Genomic DNA, 21364 nt, shown 5'->3' with positions numbered 1-21364 from the left:
AAACTGGGCACTGTGGAAAGAGATGAAGCTGATTTGCTTGGTACCTCTTCTTTCTGCTGCTGTGTCCTTTATGAGCTACATTTTGTTTCACCTCTTGGAGTCTGAAACTATTCATCATGCTGCATGTGTACTGTCTGCATGGTGGTAGACCAGGAGGTGTTACCAGAAAAGGTCAAAAGATTTTAGTCTGTACCAAGCTCTTGATTTCCGGGGCTTGTCGAGATGTAGCTAAGGATGATCTTGCTTCAGTGAGGTTCAGTTAGGTAAAACTCTTTGGGTCAGACTGGGTTAGCATCATTTTCACAACTGATGCAGAAATACTGCAGAGAGGTTCTGAGACTTTTTCTGACCAATTTCATCAAAGTTTCCATTGTTGGTGGACATCTTAGTGCATTACATGGGAACCGGGCAGATGGGGCAAGATTCTAACCCAGAATTATGTTTGAGTCTTCCCTTGCTTCCCTAAAACTTTATTTGCATGGCTAGTGCTTTTGAAGGCACCATGAGGTACTTCAGGAAGAGCCCAGTCTTCAGTATTAATGATGTGCTTGGGTACAACATGCCATTGTGCACTTGCCAGTGAGGTCATTACCATTTTGAAGCAAGTTGAACTCTTCATTCAACTCCTGGTGATGCAAATCACACAGTTATAGAGCTGCTGAGATTGGAACAGACCTTTGAGATCATTGACTCCAACAGCTTGATGGAGGATGGTCATTGGCCAGAGTAAGGATGTGGAGAAGCCTTTGGTTTTGCTGATTTGTTGTCACTACCAGAGTGCAGTATTAGGGTGATCTTATCACTGTGACTCCCAGTGGTCTTCTCTCAGAAGCACAGAGACACAGAGTGCCATTGGGATGTAGTGGAGTGTCACACTGCACTGTGGTACAAGACCTACTCCTCAAAGGACCAAGTTTGACTTGCCCATCTCCAGCATGTGGCCATTGCTCTGACAAAGGTCTTCACCCATTTCCTTGCTGTACAAAGCCACTAACTCTGAACTTGATGGGTGCATGTGGCCCAGCTGTGTTCAGCAAGGTGTCTCACATGCCTTCAGGAGTCTCAGGGCATCGCTGCTCTGTTTGTTTTCTTAATGGGGTCAAAGCATCTGGTTGCTGTAGGGTTTCCTTCTCGGTTCTGGATGTGTATCAAACTGTAAGGGGGCAGTGGGTCCTACAAATTATTTAAACAGACGAGGTGGGAGAAGGAGGCCAATCTGGGATTTTCACAGTCACAGAATGCCAGGTTGGAGGGGACCCCGAGGATCATCTGATCTAACCTTTCTAGGTGATAGTGTGTTTGAAGTGAGCTTGCCCAGCACCCTGTCAGGCTAAGTCTTGAAACCGTCCAGTGTAGGGAAATCCACTGCTCCCCTTGGGAGATGATACTGTGACTCCAATGTCTAACTGTTCTCACAGGGAAACATTTTCTTCTGGAGTCCAGTGGGAGTCTTCTCAGCAGCAACTTGTACCCATTGTCCCTTGTCTTTTCCATAGGACGCCTTCTAAAAAGGGAGTCTCCATTGTCCTGGTAGCCACCCCTCATGTACATGGTGATAAGATCTCAGCCAAGCTTTCTCAAGGCTGAACAAATCCACTTCTCTCAGCCTTTCTTCATACGGCAGGTACTTGAGACCTGCAATGTGCTTTGGGCCAGTGATGAGTGAAGGGTACAAGATGGTGAGCATCACCCATGACACAAGGCATCTCACCAGCTGTGCTAGTTCGAAGCACACCAAACTAGCACACCAGCCCTGCTGCCTCCTCACTTGCTCAGTAACCCCCCTTCCCCCACCTCCCTCCCCTCAAATTTGTATGGTTCCAACTCAAGTTAAACTCTAACAAAGCCGCTGAGCTCAAAGATCGTTAATGGGGAGGAGAGCCCCTTCCCCTCCAGGGTAATTTGAGCCTGAAAAGGAACGGGGGCTGCAGGGCCGCGCTCGAAATCCGGTGTGTCAATGGGGTCTGTGAAGCAAAATAATGGCATCACCCCGCGTGCGAGCTAATCGGACGTGATGGCACCAAGGCAGAGGGGTCAGCAGGCCACGGGCGTGTGATAGATTGTCAGGGAGCTTAATGCCAGGCACGGAGCAGAGCTCCTTGCTTAAAATCCCAGGGTTGGCTTTCTGCTAACTGGTGGAACTATGTTCAGGGAGAGGTTAATTTGCCGTCTTTGGGGCGCTTTAAGAACTGAGAGTTTCCATCTTCGTTCTGGAGGCATCATAAATTCCACGGTTGTCTGGCAGTCTGTATCTTTCCCATCTTCATCGAATATAATTCCTAGAAAGAAGAGACATTTCGTAGTGTTCTGATGGCTTCATAGGAGGACATGTACAGCTCATAGCAGCTTCAGATTTCATGTTCCCTGTGGGAACATCAGCATCGCTGTCAAAGAGTATTACATAGCAGAGACAACTGTTGGGTTAGTCATCCAAGCGCTTCATGGACACAAGTTGGCCTTTGAAAATGAGGGTACACCAACACCACCAATGCTGGAGGAACCTGGGGGCCCACCAAGCACAGGGGTGGCTGAGTTGCAGTGGTACAGTATCCATGCCAGCTCTTGGTGGTAGAAATGTACATCTTAACTGCGTAGGGTCTTGGCTGCTGGACACAGGATTGAGCATGAAATTAGAGAAGGGAATGGTGCTGAGCTCCTTGGGAGCTTGGGAGTGGCCCATTGGGTCACCAGCTTTTGCTTGAGCCTTTTTTCTTGGTGGCATTTGATCCTGGTTGAAGATGAGTTCTGTTGTAGACAAGCTTTGCACTGAACACAAGTTTTGGGTTGGAGATGGGCTTTGGGTTGAACACAAGCTTTAGGTTAGAGGCAAGCTTTGAGTTGAAGGTGGGCTTTGCGTTTGGCATGAGTTCTGATCATTAGCTTTAAGTGAGCATGAGCATTGGGTTGGAGACGGGCTTTGGTTTGGAGATGGGCTTTGGGTGGAGCACTGGCTTAGTTCCCATGTGAGCAAAGCCACTGGGTGGAAAGAGCCAATTGCCTACCCTCCATACCCACCCTTTCCCCGGTGGTCACAGCACACCCTGATTCCTCTTCCACTTTCCCCGCAGACGCCAGCACGTCACCCGATGCCGTGAAGAGGAGCCATTGGTGCAACGTGGCCTACTGGGAGCACCGGACGCGCGTCGGCCGCCTCTACACAGTGTACGAACAGTCTGTCAGTATCTTCTATGACCTACCTCAAGGAAACGGCTTCTGCCTCGGACAGCTAAACCTGGAGAACAGGAGCGAGACTGTGAGAAGGACTCGGAGTAAAATCGGCTACGGGATTTTACTGAGCAAAGAGCCGGACGGCGTCTGGGCCTACAACCGCAGCGAGCACCCCATCTTCGTCAACTCCCCGACACTGGACATCCCCAACTGTAGGACTCTGATAGTGCGCAAGGTGATGCCAGGCTACTCCATCAAGGTGTTTGACTATGAGAAGTCCTGCCTCTTGCAGCACACGGCCGATCTGGATTACACCGACGGGCCCTACGACCCCAACAGCGTCCGCATCAGCTTCGCCAAGGGCTGGGGGCCGTGTTACTCCAGACAGTTCATCACCTCCTGCCCGTGCTGGCTGGAGATCCTCCTCAGCAACAATCGATAACGCTCAAGCCTCTGACAGCATAAAAACAACAAAACAAAACAAAAGAAACTAAAAGACAAAAAGGAGAGGAGGGAAAAAAAAAAAAAAATTACCAACCAACCCCCAACCCAGAGACACAAACTCTATCCCAAATATCATCTACCTAGATTTAATATAAAGTTTTATATATTATATGAAAATATATATTATACTTGTAATTATGGAGTCATTTTTACAATGTAATTATTTATGTACGGTGCAATGTGTATATGGACAAAGAACAGAAAATGCACTTTGGCTTATAGAATCCTTTCAATACAGATTTGTTTTGGTTGTTTTGTTTTGGTTTTTTGTTGGTTTTTTTTTTTTTTTAAGAAAAAGGAAAAAAAAAATTATACAGCAAAAAAAAGAAAATAGGAGCAAAGTCCTAATTTTTGATGTATGGTTTTTGGTTTTTGTTTTGTTTGGTTGGTTTTTTGTTTTGTTTTTTTTTTTATTTGGAACTATTATTACTACCCAGACAAAAAAGCTAATACCAGTCACTCATTGATAATAAAGTATTCACATTAGAGGGGGGGATTTTAATTGTCTCTTTTATTTTTTGACTCTCCCCCCCCACCCCCCAACCCAAGACTAAAATCTGCAGCAGTGGATGCTTGGGCTTGTTACAGTCAGGGGGGTTGCCAGAGGGGATGACCACGGTCCCCCATCCCAACCAAGACCCATAGGAAAAAGGTGAGTGAGATGCTGGAATCGTAGAGAGCATTGGAACAGGCTGGCCGGAGAGGTTTGTGGACTCTCCATCTATGCAGGCATTCAAAACCTGCCTGGATGTGTTCCTGGGTAATGTACCTGTGCTCATCCTGCTTTAGCAGTGGGAGTGCACTGGGTGATCTTCAGAGGTTCCTCCAAACCCCTTCCCTTCTGTTAATGAATGTCCCTCCCAACCCAAACCAAAGCTCATCTAGTCCAACCCTTCTGCAGTCTGCAGGGACATCTTCAACCAGAGCAAATTGCTCAGAACCCCAAACAGCCTGACCTGGAATGGTTCTGAAGACATGGCTTCAAACACCTCTCTGGACCACCTCGGCCATGGTCAAGCCATCATCAGTGTAAAGAATTTATTTGCTCTCTCTAGGAAAACTGCACGTTATCTCCAAGAGAAAGGTAAGTGAGGACAATTTGAGATCCAGGGAGCAAACAGAAGGTGGGAGGAAATCTCATATGGCTGTTCTTGCTCAAGGCTCTGTGATCTCTCTGATAGCACACAGTGTGATGGGGACACCATGAAGATGAATGTTTATGTTCATGCTTCTGCAAACTGATGGGTATCAGTGCTGGTGGGAAGGGCAGCCAAGGAAGACCTTGGCTCTAAAAGCTGCCCAGTAGGACCAGTTTTCACGGGGCTTGTCTGTGAGTCTGGTATCTCCGAGACATGTTTGGTGGTTGAGACACAAATGGTGGTTTTGGACAATCCATGGGTGGATAGCATGGCCTGGATTTTGGGAATCTCTCTAGTAACTTGTGATAAGACAGAGAATTGGATGAGTTGCCTGCAGGTTTGTCCTGTTGATCTCCCAGTGCAGGCAATGAGCTGACGAAGAATTGTTTGGGAAGAACATAGCTGCTGTGAGAAGCAGCTGCAGCCAGAAGTCCTGTCAGACAAGCTTGTCTTGGCTGATTAACTCTCTTTGGAGATCTTGGATAGAATGAGGCCCTTTGCTGACTTCTGCCTGAGCTTCGCTGCTGTCAGCACCACGGCAGCCACGTGCCTGCATGGGCAGGTTGGACGTTGTCTGGCTTTGCTTGGATAGGGAAGTTACTGGCAGTGAGGAGCACTGTGAGCAGTGAGCATTGCACATCCCTCTGCCTTGGTTCTCCTTGAGTCTCCCAGGGTCTGCAGAAGCATCTCAGCCTTCTGTGTTAGGGAGGAGGTGTTTGTAGCACTCATGTTTGTGGAGAGAAACATCATGGGACCTCCTCAGGGTAAAAGGGGACAGAACTGCCTGATAGTTCTTATGCTTGTCAAGGTTGTTCATTTTGGCACCGGGACTTGGTGTTTTTACAGCAGGCACGAGTGAGGGTGGGGAAGGTGGGAACCACATCCCTCCAGGGATGGGAACCATCCCACCAGGAAAAGGGACCTCATCCCTTCAGGAATGGCCCTCATACCTCCAGGGAAGGGAATTGCATGCCTCCAGGGAAGCACACAGATAAAGTAGGTGGCTGTTGAGGAGAGGCACAAGCAGGGAATGTCACAGTGGCATTTCCTCAGCCATTTGTCACATTATAACCATACGCAACTGGGACCACACTGGTGGAGTTCCTGCAGCATCAGCACTAATACTTGACACCATGAGGCTTTGTTTGCACTGCAGCCATTGTTGTCAGTGAATAGTGTGTCACAACATGGCACCGTGGTTTAAAGGCAGCTCCCCAGAGCTTCACAGGGTGCGTTTTGTCCCTTCAGGCTTAGATCTGGTGAGTCCTGTCCTGTCACTTGCATCCCCCACCGGCATTTTCAGGCAGTTAGTCTAGAGACCATTTTGAGGAGCTGGGGTTTTATTTTAAAGAGATTTTTGTTAGCACCATCCTCACTTGGAGTGGGAAGAACCAGCCAAACTTGAGTTGTTTCTTCCTTTTCTCTCACCACCACCCAGGAGGTTTTACATTCCCATCTCGAGCTGCTACCTTCCTCCTCTTCACATGCCACACAGATGCAACAGTGCCATCATTCCCCACTTTTTACCAGCTTCTTCCATATTTCAGGCAAATTAACACCAGGAATTTTGTTCATTGTTCATGCCATCCACAGAAGTTCTTGTCGCAGTGCCCACAGAAGCTGTTGTTCAAGTCCCTGGCTTATCTCCTATTTGCAGTGTGGCCAGGCTGGTTGGTCACCTTTCAGCAACACTCTGGCTTTGCATCAGCAAAAGGATTTTTGTGGGCTGGAGTTTGAGGGTTAACTTCTGGGTTTCCCTTCTCCAATCCACATAAATTTTCCTTCTTTTTATTACTCATGCACTTCCCCAGAAATAAATCTGGGGGTTTATTTTACTTGACAGCGAAGCTTTAAAGAGAATAAAAAAGGATTTGATGGTGAGGCAATGGAGCAAGACATTAAATATTCTGTTCTGTCCCATTTCTTCCCTTTAATTCCTCAGGGTAATCATTCAAACTTAGAAGACACTTTAAAGAAGCTTTAGGACTTCCAAGCTCTTGAGCTCCACACAGGACCCTGGTGCAAAAGCTGCAATCTCTAGCTCTTAAGTTTGAACCTGGGTGGCTGTTCGGTGACTGCACTTGGAGCAGCCCTTGGGGTGGCTGATGATTGAGAGCTGCTTCTGGTGCTTCCAAGGGCTATGAAATGAGCCTTGAGAGCCAGAAAGGGGCTTTTGTCTCTGACAAGTGCCAGGACCAAAAGTCAAATGTCTCATTCAGGTAAGTGCTGCTGTGGAAGGAGCCAGGGCCGCTGGTTCCAAGCATGTCCTTGGACTTTGAGAGTGGGTTTTGTGGTGAATGTGCTGCCTGGGTGCCAGGGCTGGGGTTTGAGCTCAGCTTTATTATAAGTGGGTGTGGGTTGGCTCTGGGGCTGTGGTGGTGTGCAAGTGAGGTCCTGGTGCTTGCACTCAGTTGTCTCCCTTCTATCTCTTGACTGAACAGGAGTTGTCGTGTGTGAACCACACTTGGGTAAAAGTCATCCAGTCCACCTCCCCAGTCAGCAGGGACATTGTAGCTAGACTGGACTGCTCAGAGCCCCGAGGTCTGGCCTGACTTAGAAAGGTTCCAGGGATGGGGCATATACTTCCTCTGGGCAGCCTGGACCAGTGTTTCACTGCTCTCAGCATACAACATTTCTTCCTTCAGCTCCCTCGTTTAGTTCAGACCATCACCCCTTGTCCTATCACAACAGGCCCTGCTAAAAAGTCTCCTAGTTTTCTTTTTGGCTGCTTTTAAGTCCTGAAAGGCCACCAGAAGGTTTCTCTGGAGCCTTCTTTCCCCCAGGCTGAACGACGCAAACTCTCAGCCTGGTTTCATAGCAGAGTGGATTCCAGCCATGAAGGGTATCTCAAGTCCCTGAGGGGACACAACCTATGGCTGTTCCTGAGCAGGACCCCACTGCTCTGAACATGATTCTGACCTGACAGATGGCCAACATGGACCATAGCATTCCCAGAAGGCTAAGATAGAGCTTCACCTCCATTTGAGGTGGGCTGGGGTGATGAATTTGGCTATATTCCAGGAAACATAGTTGAGGCACTGGCACAGGTTGCCCTAGGGAGGTCATGGATGTCTGGAGGTGTTCAAGGCCAGGCTGGATGAGGCCTTGAGCAACCTGCTCTAGTGGAAAGTGTCCCTGTCTATGGCAGGGAGATTGGAACTGCATCTTTCAGGTCCTTTCCAACCCAACCATTCTATGAATCTATAGATCTTGGGTTCATCCATGCGGTGTGCTGGGGTGCATGGCACTGCAGCAATGGGGGCTTGCAGCATCGAGGGGGCTGGAGCACAGCCCTGTAGCGAGTGGCTGAGGGAGCTGGGGGTGTGCAGCCTGGAGAAAAGGAGGCTCAGGGAGACCTTACTGCTGTCTACAACCACCTGAGAGAAGGTTGTGGCCAGGTAGGGGGTCAGTCTCTTCTCCCAGGCAATCAGTGACAGAATAAGGGGACATAGTTTCAAGCTACCACAGGGTACTTTTAGGCTGTCTGTTAGGAAGAAGTTCCTTGCAGAGAGAGTGATTGGCATTGGAATGGGCTGCCCAGGGAGGTGGTGGAGTCACCATCCCTGGAGGTGTTTTTTGAAAGAGACCAGATGTGGCACTTGGTTGATTAGATTATGTTGGATGATAGATTGGACTTGACAATCTTGAAGGTCTTTTTCAACCTGAATATAAGCTGCAGCACAGGAGGTTCCACCTCAACACAAGGGGGAACTTCTTTACTGTAAGGATCCCAGAGCACTGACACAGGCTCCCAGAGAGGCTGTGGAGTCTCCTTCTCTGGAGGCTTTCAGGGCCTGTCTGGATGTGTTCCTCTGTGCCCTGAGCTAGATTGCATGGTCCTGCTCTGGCAAGGGGGTTGGACTCGATGATCTTTTTGGGTCCCTTCCAACCCCTGGCATCCTGTGATCCACATCCACATAGAATCCACATAGAATCAACCAGGTTGGAAGAGACCTCCAAGATAATCCAGTCCAACCTAGCACCCAGCCCTAACCAATCAACCAGACCATGGCACTAAGTGCCCCATCCAGTCTTTTCTTGAACCCCTCCAGGGACGGTGACTCCACCACCTCCCTGGGCAGCGCATTCCAATGCCAATCACTCTCTCTGTGAAGAACTTCTTCCTAACATCCAGCCTATACCTACCCTGGCACAACTTGAGACTGTGTCCCCTTGTTCTGTTGCTGGTTGCCTGGGAGAAGAGGCCACCCCCCACCTGGCTACAATGCCCCTTCAGGTAGTTGTAGACAGCAATAAGATCACCCCTGAGCCTCCTCTTCTCCAGGCTAAACAGGCCCAGCTCCCTCAACCTCTCCTCATAGGATTTGTGTTCCAGGCCCCTCACCAGCTTTGTTGCCCTTCTCTGGACATGTTCCAGCACCTCAACATCTTTCTTGAATTGAGGGGCCCAGATGATCCTGTGTTTGATTCTGCGATCACCTGGTGTTGCATAGCATGCCAGAGCTGATCCCTGCAGCCCCTATCCCAGCCCCCCCGGGGCTGAATCCAGGAGCCTGAGTGGTTAAGTGCGGCGCATCCCGAGTTATTTCCTGTAAATAACTCGCGCTTCCCTCCGAGCTCTGATTTTCCGCTCGCTGCGTGCCGCGGCAGGGCTGGCTGCTGGCTGCATAATCCCTTCTGTATTCCCCAGTTCTGGATGTGCTGCTGGGATGCACAAAGTCGCATCTGTGCTGTGTACACACTGTGGGAACGACCCAAAAATTGTTCTGCACAACTCATCCTGGCTTGACAATCCGATTGGATTCTATTAAATTAAAACACATAGCACATCTATTACACAATAAACCACAGCTATTTCATGGATCAAATTAAGTTTTATTTGGGCAAATTACAACCTTTCTTACAGTTGGGCCTTTGTGAAACCATTCCTTTTTAATAAAAGCAGGCATTTTTGGCAAGCCCTCTTAAAGTGTGCATTCCCAATAATTGCATAGGCTGGTGCTGGAGTTTCTGGGATCTAGGGGGCTAATCATCTTCTCCAATTTAGGAGAGGTCCAAATGAGTGGTATCTTCCCTCTCCTCCTTGCCCCTACATCTCCCTTCTGCTGGAATTTCTAATTGCTCTCCTTCTTTATTAGCTTGGCCATGGAAGATCTTCTCCTTGTTAGAAGCCAGAGTGCCTCTCTCAGAATGTCTTGGGGAAATGTGAGTCTTGCAGCCACCCTCTGACACCAGATCAGGGAGGCTTGGGGAACAAAACTGAAGCCAAGCCTCTCAGAAGAGAGATGGAACCTGGTGTGTGCTTGAGGGGAGCGAGAAGTGCATCCTGGTTGTGAAGGCTCCTAATTTACAGACTCATAAATGGCTTAGGTGGGGAGAAACCTCTAAAGCTCATATAGTCAAACCCTCTGCAGCCAGCAGGGACATCTTCAACTAGGACAGGTTGCTCAGAGCCTCAACCAACCTGACCTGGAGTGGTTCTAGGGATGGAGCATCTCTCACCTCTCTGGGCAACCTGGGCCAGGGTCTCGCCACCCTCAGTGTCAAGGATTTCTCCCTTCTCTGCAGTGTGAATCTCCCTCTTTTAGTTCAGACCATCACCTCTTGTCCTGTCACAACAGGCCCTGCTCAAAAGTCTGTCCCCAGCTTTCTCATCTGCCCAGGACGTGGCTGGTGCTGGGCTGTGTGCAGTCAGTTTTCATCTGCTGTAGGGGTTTGTTTCCGCACGTAAGGGGCAGGCTGAATGGACCTGCGAGATGCCGTTTGGGATTGCTCATCTCAGGCAGGTTTTGCTAGCATCAAAGGAATGGCTCAGGAGCTGTGGGGTGCTCAGAGGGCAGCTCACTCCCATGGTTGCTTAGAAAATTCTCTTGAAAGACAGCCCCCATCACCCGGTCTCCAGCTCTGCGAGGCTGCTGCTCTGTTTGCCATGCCTCCTCCTTTCCCTTGGCTGTCAATCCAGCTTCAGAGTTACCTTTTTTTTTCCCTGGGAATAACTTTTCCCCGCAGTGTTTTCAACCAAACCAGGTCTGAAGTGCAGCTTTCCTTGGGTAACATTGGTGTGGTTTCCAGACCATCAAGATGGGGACAAACAGCAGGGCAGCATCCAAGCTGCCCTGCTCCTGAACACGCAGAACAAGGCTGCTGGAGGCTGCAAGGCATTGCTTGACTCAGCAGCACCTCGGGGTGTGGAAAGGGTGCTCAGCTCCTTAGCTGGGTGGGACAGGGATGGTGGAGCTATTGCTGTGGAGGTTCTAAGCACATTACATAAAAGTTCAAAGCTTTTTTGTCAGTTTTCCAAATCCTTCTGGGCACCATTGTCAGAAGATCAAGAACTATTATTCAGCCTCTCAAGTCACATCTGGATGCTGTTTATGGGATTGTGTTCAGCATGGTCACAGCTGCAGGAGGGGATTAGCACTGGCACTGGGAACTGGTCTCTGGGATGCCAGAGCATCTACTGCCAGGGCTTGTGGACTGGTGGCATCTCCTCATCCCACACTCGGCCTGTGGTCCTGATAAAAGACCCTCAGAACTTTACAACTGCTGCCAAAGGTCTGCTCAGAAGTTCCTTGTCTTTTTGGTGCTTCCCAGCTTCTTCCTTCCACTGCTCCCTGGTGTGAGAGCCCTGTGTGAGTCGGGTGGCAAGCTGATGGCCCTGTGGAACACATGATGGAACTGTCTGGTCCTCCACAGTTCCTGCAGAGAGTGGCCATCAACTTGTGACACAAAGGAAAGAAGAAATGGGATTCTTCTGTCCATACAAAAGACTCCCAGAAGTGGCTTTATGGATTTTTCTTCCCCTCAGATAACAGAATCATAGAATCACAGAATGGTTTAGCTTGGAAGGGACCTCAAAGCTCATTCGGTTCTGATCCCCTGCAGAGACACCTCCCACTAGAACACATCACTCAAGGCCTCATCCAACCTGGCCTTGAGCACCTTCAGGGAGGTTGTGGAGCACAGAAGCACCCAATGTGATCTTTGATTGGGTGCTTCTGTGCTCCACAACCTCCCTGGGCAACCTGTGCCAGTGTCTCACCACCCTCACTGGAAAGAACTTCTTCCTAACATCCAGTTTCAGTCTCCCCTCTGCCAGTTTAAACCCATTATTCCTCATCCTGTCATTACAAGACCTTGTAAGTAGTCCCTCCCCAGCCTCTTGTAGTCCCCCTTTAGATACTGGAAGGCCACTACAAGGTCTCCTCAAAGCCTTCTCTTCTCCAGCCTGCAGAGCCCCAGCTCTTGTAGCCTGTCCTCATAGCAGAGCAGCTCCAGCCCTCTGATCATCTTTGTGGTCTCCTCTGGACTCACTCCAACAGTTCCATGTTCTTCTTGTGTTGGGGCTCCAGAACTGCACACAGGACTCCAGGTGAGGTCTGACAAGAGCAGAGTAAAGGGGGAGAATCCCCCCACCCTTGCCCTGCTGGCCACACAGCTCTTGCTGCAGCCCAGGACACAGTTGGCTGTCTGGGCTGCGTGTGCACACTGCCAGCTCAGCAGTGCTTTTTACCAACCACATAAATGGAGATCATCTCTGAGCTGTTGCCTGCCTCTGCCCATGACAGCAGGAGGATCTGACATGGCACTGTGTGCACTTCTGGGATGCAGCATTGAAACCACAACCCGTTGCTGGGGGAAGATACTTGGTGAGTGTGGATTGCCTTCCCCACAGGACACTGAGGGGGAAGGGTGAGAAGAAAACCCCCACTAGTCTCTGGAAATGACTTCCCTTCCTTTTCTCCTTCCAAAATAGCATAATTAACAGAAATAAGCTTTGCACTGCTGCTAATTTTGAAGGTCTCTCATGCCAAGCTCGAACATGCAGAGCTCCACCGAGCAGGCGCTGAGCGCGGGGAACGGTTAATTATTACCCAAATGGTGTCTGAGCCAGTCTGGAAGGGCTGAAGAATTATGAAACCCTAACCAGGGAGGCCCATTCTTGGCACATGCTGATGTGATCCCAATGCTGGAGAATTCTGCCTGGTTTTCTTCTGACTTTTTAAGTCAGCTGATGGCACAGATTGCGTGGTGGGGATCGAGGGTGACCATCAGCGCAGGAGATCTGATGCTGTAGCAGCTTCTGCAGTTCTTCTGTCACAGCAGGGCTTTAAAAATAGCTTCAGTGAGTCACTGATTAACCCTTTGTTGCTTCTGAAAACTCCCACCTGTGAACTCCTGGATGCAATGGTTTGATGCTGGATCTGTAGGAAAGTCTATCTATGTTTGGCACTGATGGAGCTTGGACCTTGCAGCAGCCCTATTCTTGCTCACCTCTGCAGAGGTCTTTGTGTACTCTTTGGGTTCACACAGGGACAGTTTTCACAGGGAAGGGGTTTGCTTTCCCAGGGAGAGCTGATTTTTAGCCCTGATAGACCAGGAGCAAAGGTAAAACACGTGAGAAATTTTGTCAGAGATGCCTTAGATCTTCTGTTGAATGCCTGAATTCTACAGAATCCTCCTTTCCCTCACCTATGGTCCATGTCTGCTCTCTTGGATATTGACTCTTCTGTTTTTCCCAGCAGGCACAGTGCCATGGTGCCTCAAGCCCTTTGATTTACTCCATCACTCTCTGCACCATGGTCCATGCAGCCATGGTTGGGGTTCGAGAAGGACTTCAGTCCCACATCACAGCAAAGGTGGTGGAGGTAACCAGCAATGTCAACAGAAAGTAGTCCTTAACACTGGTCCCTGAGGGTGATTTGGTTTGGAGTCTTAGAAATGAAAGTGAAGACTGAAGCACATCATGGCGTAGAAATTACCTGCAGACAGGGTTTTCAGCAGGACAAGGAGTGATGGCTTTAAAATAAGGGCAAGATTCAGACTAGAGGGAAGGAAAATACTTTTAACACTGAGGGTGGTGACAGCCTGGCCCAGGTTGCATAGAGAGGTGGTAGATGCCCCACCCCTGGAAGCATTGCAGGTCAGGCTGTTTGGGGCGCTGAGCAACCTGCTCTAGTTGCAGTTGTCCCTGCTGACTGCAGGGGGGTTGGACTGGACGAGCATTAAAGCTCCCTTCGAACCCAAAGGATTCTGCAGTTTCTTTTGTGGCTTGTGTCCTGATGCTCCTCTTCAAGCTGTCCTGCAGACAGCTCACAGGATTCTCTCAGTCCTCACCACGGTGTAGAGCAGAGGAGGCTCCCTGCAGAGTGACACTTGGGGAGCTGAACCCTCATCACTGAAACCTGAAAAAGCTTTTGTGTTCCTACCGATGCTTTTCCTCTGTTCTAGTGAAAGGATTGTGTGTGAATGCCTTCAGAGCTCTAACCTTGGGGGAGCTGATGCTTCTCTTGCTAAAATGTCCCTCATGCTTCTCTCTCTGTGCTCCTCTGTTTTACAGCTGCTTTACTTGCAGCTCTTCAAGGAACAGTTGCATGTAGATGGTCAGTGAGATTGTTCTGCTTCCCTCCAGACGTGTCCCACCAGGGAAGTCCCTGCTGAGTTGTCTTTCTGCTGCGTGCAATGAACTGCACAAAGATTCCCCTCTGGTCATTGCTTCTGGCATTTCAGAAGGGCTAATTCTCCTCCTCCACTTGGTTGAATGTTTGCAGAGTAAACCCCTACATGGCCTACACTCTGCTCTGGAAAGTGGCTAGAAAGAAGCTTTGACATCATTGATCTAAAGTGGTTCTGAAAGCTTTGCTAGTTCCTGGTGGGTCTGTGTTGTCCCAGTGTCTGCTTGGGTGCCTGGTTGGGGCCTCTCAGACAAGTCAAGGAACCAGTTGCTTGGAAAAGCATGGCTGTGGCAGCTGGTCTCTGCCTCCATGGGTTAGGATACTTGGCAGGGGGATGTAGTAAGGGGTTCAGCTGCCTGAGACCTGGCCCTAGCTCCTTGGCAGAGCTTTCCTTCTCTTCTGACTGGAGACTGCAAATTGATGTAAGATGTGGCACGGGTTAGAGCAGGAGACAAATCCACCTAAGTCTTCTGCCTTTAGTGGTGTTGGGAGCAGGATTTCTGGCTGGGGTGCAGCTTCTCTGTGACCTGTCACTAGCTTCTGATGCATGTGTGGTGATGAGTTAACGAGCTAGATCAGCATCTAGTAGCACCACCAGACTGCTGTTGAGAGGTTTCACATGGGAACTGGAGGATGAGCTCCAAATTACTGCTCCAGAGAAAGGATGCTCAGAATGCTCTCCTGAATGAAGAGCAATTTTACCCTGTAGCACTGGACTTCTTGATTGTTCTTCCTGCTTTAATCAAACTGAGAACCTGAGTAGTCTGAAGAACACCCAGCTTTGTAGTTCCCACCTACACATAAAGTGTGATTTTGCACTTTGTTCCAGTTCCCTCAGATCAGAACTTTCAGATCAAGAAGTACTCTCTCAATTTTAAGAGGTCTGGGCTTCTCTTTTGGCTCAGGTGATGATTGTTTTAGCGTCCTCTGCTTTTGCTGTTCCCTTCCCTTGTGTCTCTGGGGAAAGATCTGTGCATAGTCAGTCTCCACCTTTGGTTTCTCCTGCCTTGCATGTGAAGTTCTTGCAAGCCCAAGAAGCAGGATGACAGCAAAGCAGAGGTTCCTCTTCCAGTGGGCTCTGGTTAGTATTTTTATTTCTACTACAGGCAGCCAGTGGCTGCTAACCTTGCTTTAGAAGCCGTGGCAAGCTCCTTGTTACCAGCTCCTTTACTCTGTGCCAGCAGCTGCTGGAGCTGTCCTCTGCTCCTTTAGAGCTCAAAAGTGGTCCCTTCTGCAGTTGGAATCTGGGGGCTGAGGTTTTGCATCCTTGCGTGGGTTTCCTCTCCCTGTGCTCCCCCACAGTACTGGGCACAAAGTGTGGAGGTCCCACTGGTGTCCTCCATAAACCTTCAGCAGCCTTCATAGGGATAATTTCTCTGCAGGAGTGCAGCTTTCCATCCATGGAAGCAGGCAAGCTGAGATGAAGGTTCCAGAAGGTTTTGCTTTCAGCTTAGCATTCAGTGACTTTGGTTTATTAAATGTAAAAAGAACCTGAACCTTTTTGGTGTTTTTTAATGTGCTGATGTGAAATGTTTCCTTCAACAGAAGTGGTGGTGTGTGGAGGAGGAGTAGGCAGTCAGAGCTGCTCCTTGAATAAGACTTGGGCAAGCTTCCCTCCCTCTCACCAACACACACTGCCTTGTAAGAACTCCGCTCCTGTGCTTCAGCTGATTCAGTTCAAGGCGACCGAAAGGGAAGCAAAGAACCAAAGCCTCTGTGCAGCACCTCTGGGAGCTGTGGTCATTGGGTCAGCAGAAGACATCTGCAGAACAATCCTGCAGTCCTCCATGTGAGCAGGAGAATGGTACAGGGATGATGTAGCAGGTGAACTTCCAGAGCTCAGTTGATGTTCTGCATGGTGGTGAAGGGAAGCTACTGGAGCACTCTTGAATAAGATATTCTCTTGTTTGAATCCCTCTGGGATTCTGAGATGAGCTGGGAGATGTTCTGTCCCTTCCTTTTCTAAACCTGCTGTTGTGGGTAAGGGACCCCTCAGGTGGATGGAGAGCAGATCAAGGCAAGCTCTGTATGATGCTGCAAGGCATCATATGTACACAAGGTCACTGCACTGCAGGCTCCGTGGCCAGGTGTAGGTTTGGGCAGCAGCTTGGGCAGAGCCAAGTGGTTGCTGATCCACTGCCGCTTTGCTGTGCAGCCTCATGTTTGCTCCATCCTCACTGATGTTCCAGGTGTGGTGGGGGTGACACCACCAAACTGAGAAGCACCAGAATGCCTGAGGAGAACCCTGAAGCCACTACGGTTTTGTACCAGTGTTGGGGCCTGGATGAATCCAAGGGGTTGTGATCCTGCTGTGCCTTTGTGGCGTTGCTCTCCCTTTGTGGCGTTGCTCTCCCTTTGTGGCGTTGCTCTCCCTTTGTGGCGTTGCTCTCCCTTTGTGACGTTGCTCCACCACCAAGGAGGGTGTTTCTGACATGGGAAAGCTCTTCTGGAAGAACTAGTGATGCTCACAGCCCCCATCCCTGCCTGGCCCCAACATCTATCCTGCTTGAGCAACACAGGTCTAAGGTCAACATCACCCTCCAGGGCTCTGCCTGGGTGCTCCCACTCCTAAGAAATCCTTTGTGCTGAAGCAAGCAGAAAAACAGTGCAGCACAGCAGAAGAGATTATTGAGTTTTGGTTTTCGTGCTTCCTTTCATCACAGAGGGAGGGAGAGAGAACCATCAAAATCAACCCTGTGCCCCCACAAATCCTACCCTTGCTTGGGAGTATTAAAAACATCCTGGATGTGGGACCAGGCTTGTGCTGCTGAACGTGGAAGGAGGATTTCTGCCAAGACACTGACCCCTTGTGGAGTTTGCAAATGTCTTTGCATCTCTTTTTTTTTTTTCTTTCTTTTTATTTTCTCTCTCTCTCTCTCTCTCTCTCTCTCTCTCTCTCTCTCTCTTTTTTTTTTTTTTTTTTTTTTTTTTTTTTTTTTTTTTTTTTGGACTCTGCCTTCAAAAGACCGAAAGGAAGAAAGAAAAAAAATCCTCTTTCAAGCCTCTTTGCAACTCGGAGCTATGGAAAGATTTATGATCAAACGGAGGCTGCAGGCTGATTTATGGAATTAGAGCTGAGCCTATTGTGTGCTGGTTGCAAACTGCAAAGATATTCCATGGGATGGGAGCTCCAAGGAGGATGGGATATATTACACTACAGGGAAAAGGGGAGCTTCAAACCAGCTGGCCAACTGTAACAGCTACAGCCACTTCTCTTTGATGAGAGGATGATATACATCTGGGTTTAATACAAACCACGATGGACCGACACTGGGGTTTGGAATCTCTTAGACAAACTGGATAATTTGTGCTTGGGTTTTTTACTTTCCAGAGCTGTTGCACCACTTTATTCACAGCTCTGCTCCTTTTTTTTTTCCCCCTCCTCCTGTTGTTTCTTCATGCATTGGCAGCTCCTCCTTCAACTTTATAAAGTGCTGGAGATGGTTTCTTGCTGCTCTCCAGAAGAAAGGTTTCTCCGAGCTCTGAGGGCACAAAGTGAGGGCTTGAAGGCAGTGCTAGAGCACCATGTGTGGAATTGCTGAGCTCAATTGGCTACCTATAAATATATCCCAGATGTCAGTGGGAAAAAGGAAGCTGGAACACATCATCAGGAAGGACGTGTCTTCTTCTGGAGTAAATCCCTCCCAAGGAGAGCCTCCTCTAGCTCTTAACGACTGCACTTCTCCAGGAGAAGTCAGCTGTGGGCAGTGCTGTGGTGGGTATGCTCTTGGTGTGATGTCTGTTAGGGATGCCTCTTACAGCCTTCTGGTTAGTAGGAAGTCCTGGTGATCTGCTGGAGAGCAGCCCTGTGGAGAGGGACCTGGGAGTGCTGCTGGATAACAATTTGTCCATGGCACAGCAATGTGCCCTGGTGGCCAAGAGGCCTGATGGGATCCTGGGGTGCATTAAGCAGAGTGTGTCCAGCAGATCAAGGGAGGTTCTTCTCTGCCTCTACTCTGCCCTGGTGAGACTCCATCTTGAGTACTGCATTCAATTTTGGGCTCCCCAGTTTAGGAGAGACAGGAATCTGCTGGAGAGGGTCCAGCAGAGGGCTACAAGGATGATTAGGGGACTGGAGCACTGCCTGATGAGGAGAGGCTGCAGGACCTGGAGCTGTTTAGTCTGGAGAAGAGAAGAGTGAGAGGGGAGTTAATATATGTCTGTAAGTATCTGAGGGCTGGGGGTCAGGAGAGGGCGGACAGGCTGTGCTCACTTGCTCCCTGGGATAGGACAAGGAGCAATGGATGGAAGCTGCAGCACAGGAGGTTCCACCTCAACACAAGAGGGAACTTCTTTATTGTAAGGGTGACAGCACTGGAACAGGCTCCCCAGAGAGGCTGTGGAGTCTTCTTGTGTGGAGCCTTTCCAGGCCTGTCTGGATGTGTTCCTGTGTGCCCTGAGCTAGATTGTATGGTCCTGCTCTGGCAGGGGGGTTGGACTTGATGATCTCTCTGGGTCCCTTCCAGCCCCTGACATCCTGTGAGCCTGTGATCTTGTGAGCCTGTGTTGCTGTGGCTCATAAAGCCATCAACCTACAGCAACTGGTCTAAAATCTTCTGCCATCCACAATGTACTGCTCAGGTCTTGGTAGCCCACGAGTGGGAGAATTGGGTGAGTTGATGAGCTTCCTTTCAAGCAATTTGATCCAAGAATGCAGCAAGCTTTGTGTGAGATAGCTCAGCTTTTGGCTAGTTAGTAGGTCAGGACATTTTTAGTTAACTCTCTTGACTGGGTAATGGATCACCCAGTGCCAGCATGGTGCAAGCTGGAAGAGACCTCTGGAGATCATCTAGGCCAATTCCCCTGCTAAAGCAGGGCACCCACAGCAGGTTGCCCAAGATCACAATAGCCAGGTGGGTTTGGAATCTCTTTAGAGAAGGAGACTCCACAACCTCTATGTGCAGTCTGCTCCAGGGCTCCAGCACCCTCACACCAAAGAAGTTCCTCCTGTTCAGATGGAACCTCCTGGGCTTCAGTTTGTGCCTGTTGCCTCTTGTTTTGTTGCTGAGCACCACTGAAAAGGGACTGGCTCCATCCTCTCAAATCCCACCAAAGGAATTGATGTGCTGAGAAGATTCTTGTGTAGATGCATCCTTTCCAGCTGAGCTCCTCACCCTTGTTCCTAAATGGACACAGTGTTGGAGAATCATGCCCACTAGGAACTGTGACAGTAGTTGTACTTTATCCCCTTTGGGTGGCGAATTCATCCCTCTCCATGATTGGTCTGATCCAGCTCGCTCCTAGAGCTGGCTTCAGGCCAGAGTGCTCCATCTCCCAGAAGATCACGTTTCAGTCACCTCTTTTAGGACCCTCTGGCCTAAAGTGTGCTTTGATGTCTGGCAGTTTGGCCCCTGGCACACTCTGTGGACTGGCCTAGGAGAAGTGCTAGGAGGACAAAGCAGAAGCTGTACATTATTACTGTCTACAACTACCTGAAGGGACATTGTAGCCAGGTGGGGGGTGGCCTCTTCTCCCAGGTAACCAGCAATAGAACAAGGGGACACAGTCTCAAGTTGTGCCAGGGTAAGTATAGGCTGGATGTTAGGAAGAAGTTCTTCACAGAGAGAGTGATTGGCATTGGAATGGGCTGCCCAGGGAGGTGGTGGAGTCACCGTCCCTGGAGGTCTTCAAGAAAAGCCTGGCTGAGGCACTTAGTGCCATGGTCTGGTTGACTGGACAGGGCTGGGTGCTAGGTTGGACTGGATGATCTTGGAGGTCTCTTCCAACCTGGTTGATTCTATGATTCTATGATTCTATGATTTCTGCAGCACCAAAGTGATCCTGGCTGAGCTTCCCTGCTCTAGCAGGGTTACAAAACATGGGCATGGCTTTCCCTGAGATATTAATTAGGGATGGACAAACCAAAGGGCAGAAAAAAAGAAATTCCTTTTCACTCTTCCTGGGATTAAGGAAAGTTCAGTTTACTTTCTTCCTCCCCCATGCTGCATTTTTCCCTTTGGTGTAGGCTCTTCTCATCCAGGTTCCAGCAGGGTCGAGATGTGGAGCTGCTGAAGTGCTGGGGGAGGCTGCAGCTGTTGTTGTAGGATTTCCAAACCAGGCTGAAACAATCCAGAAACTTCCACCTGAGAGTCTGTGTGTGACCTAGAGCAGCCCTGATGTTGCAGTAGTCCTGACTCTCCAAACAATCAAATGTGTCCTGCATCCAGCAATGACCTGCATGTTGCTCAGGGTAGCAGATCATCTTTATTCCTCCACTTATTTGGAGACACCTTCCTTCCATGGTACCTAGAAGGGTAGGACTGAGCTTGGTGGGTGCTACAGGGTGGCTGTGCTTACTCAGGGTGCAGTGTCTGGATGCTGTGGCCAGAGGCAACCACACCTGGAACACCTGTCCCAGCTTGCTTTGGACATTGAGAAGAAGCTGTTTACTGTGAGAGTGGTGGAACACTGAAACAGGTGGTAAATGCCTCATCCATCGAGACATTTGGTGTCTGTCTTGATGGGGCTCTGAGCAGCCTGCTTTAGTTGCAGATGAACCTGCTGACTGCAGGAGGGTTGGACTAGATGACCTTTGAAATTTCCTGCCAACCCAGTGCATTCTCTGATCCTGGGATGCTTACCTAAGTGGTGAGCTTGGGAAAGGCAACCACACCTGGAGCACCTGTGCTAGCTTTGATTCCTTCTGCAGCTGATCTTGTTACGGTGGTGGGCTTGGTAAGCTGGTGGGTTGGCAGGACAAGGAAGCGGTGAGCTTGCTGGTGCTGAGTTATTGATTGGCCTTGGTGGTCCAGAGGATCTTTTCCCACCGAAAAGATTCTCTGACTCTATCAATCCTTCACATAGAGTAAGAAATGCTTATAAATCCCTCCCCTGCCACTGACATTCCTCTGCAGCTCCCTGGCTGTGGAAGGAAAGCTCTCTAAGTAAGGAATTCGAACAAGCAGAGTGAGTAAATGACCACCCACCAGTGCACGTGTCTCTGGCTGTGCCCTGCTCATCTCCTTTCCAACAGGAGCCTCTCCACAGACCTTTTTGCCACAATGTGCTCTCAGTGCTGGCTTCAGCCCCGGGTAGGCAAAACCCTCCCCCTCCCCTTACTCACAATGGGTTTGTCTCCGGCTTAATGAAGCTCCACATCCAGTTCCAAATTCCTCTGCTGCATCAGGAAATAGTTAT

At 49.5% G+C, this 21364-nt stretch overlaps 1 protein-coding gene across 1 annotated transcript in view; it reads left to right on the top strand.

Annotated features, from left to right (window-relative positions):
* Positions 1–4169, top strand: part of SMAD6 (SMAD family member 6) — a 48071-nt gene extending 43902 nt beyond the window's left edge. The window contains exon 4 of the mRNA XM_064157909.1: positions 3069–4169. Within this exon, the coding sequence (XP_064013979.1) occupies positions 3069–3610 (542 nt within the window). The 3' untranslated portion in view covers positions 3611–4169. The remainder of the gene's footprint in view (positions 1–3068) is intronic.
* Positions 4170–21364: the final 17195 nt, after the last annotated feature.

This window comes from Pogoniulus pusillus, chromosome 17, assembly GCF_015220805.1.
Source record: "Pogoniulus pusillus isolate bPogPus1 chromosome 17, bPogPus1.pri, whole genome shotgun sequence".
NCBI classification, from domain to species: Eukaryota; Metazoa; Chordata; class Aves; order Piciformes; family Lybiidae; genus Pogoniulus; species Pogoniulus pusillus.
This window is presented reverse-complemented; position numbering and strand designations above follow the sequence as displayed.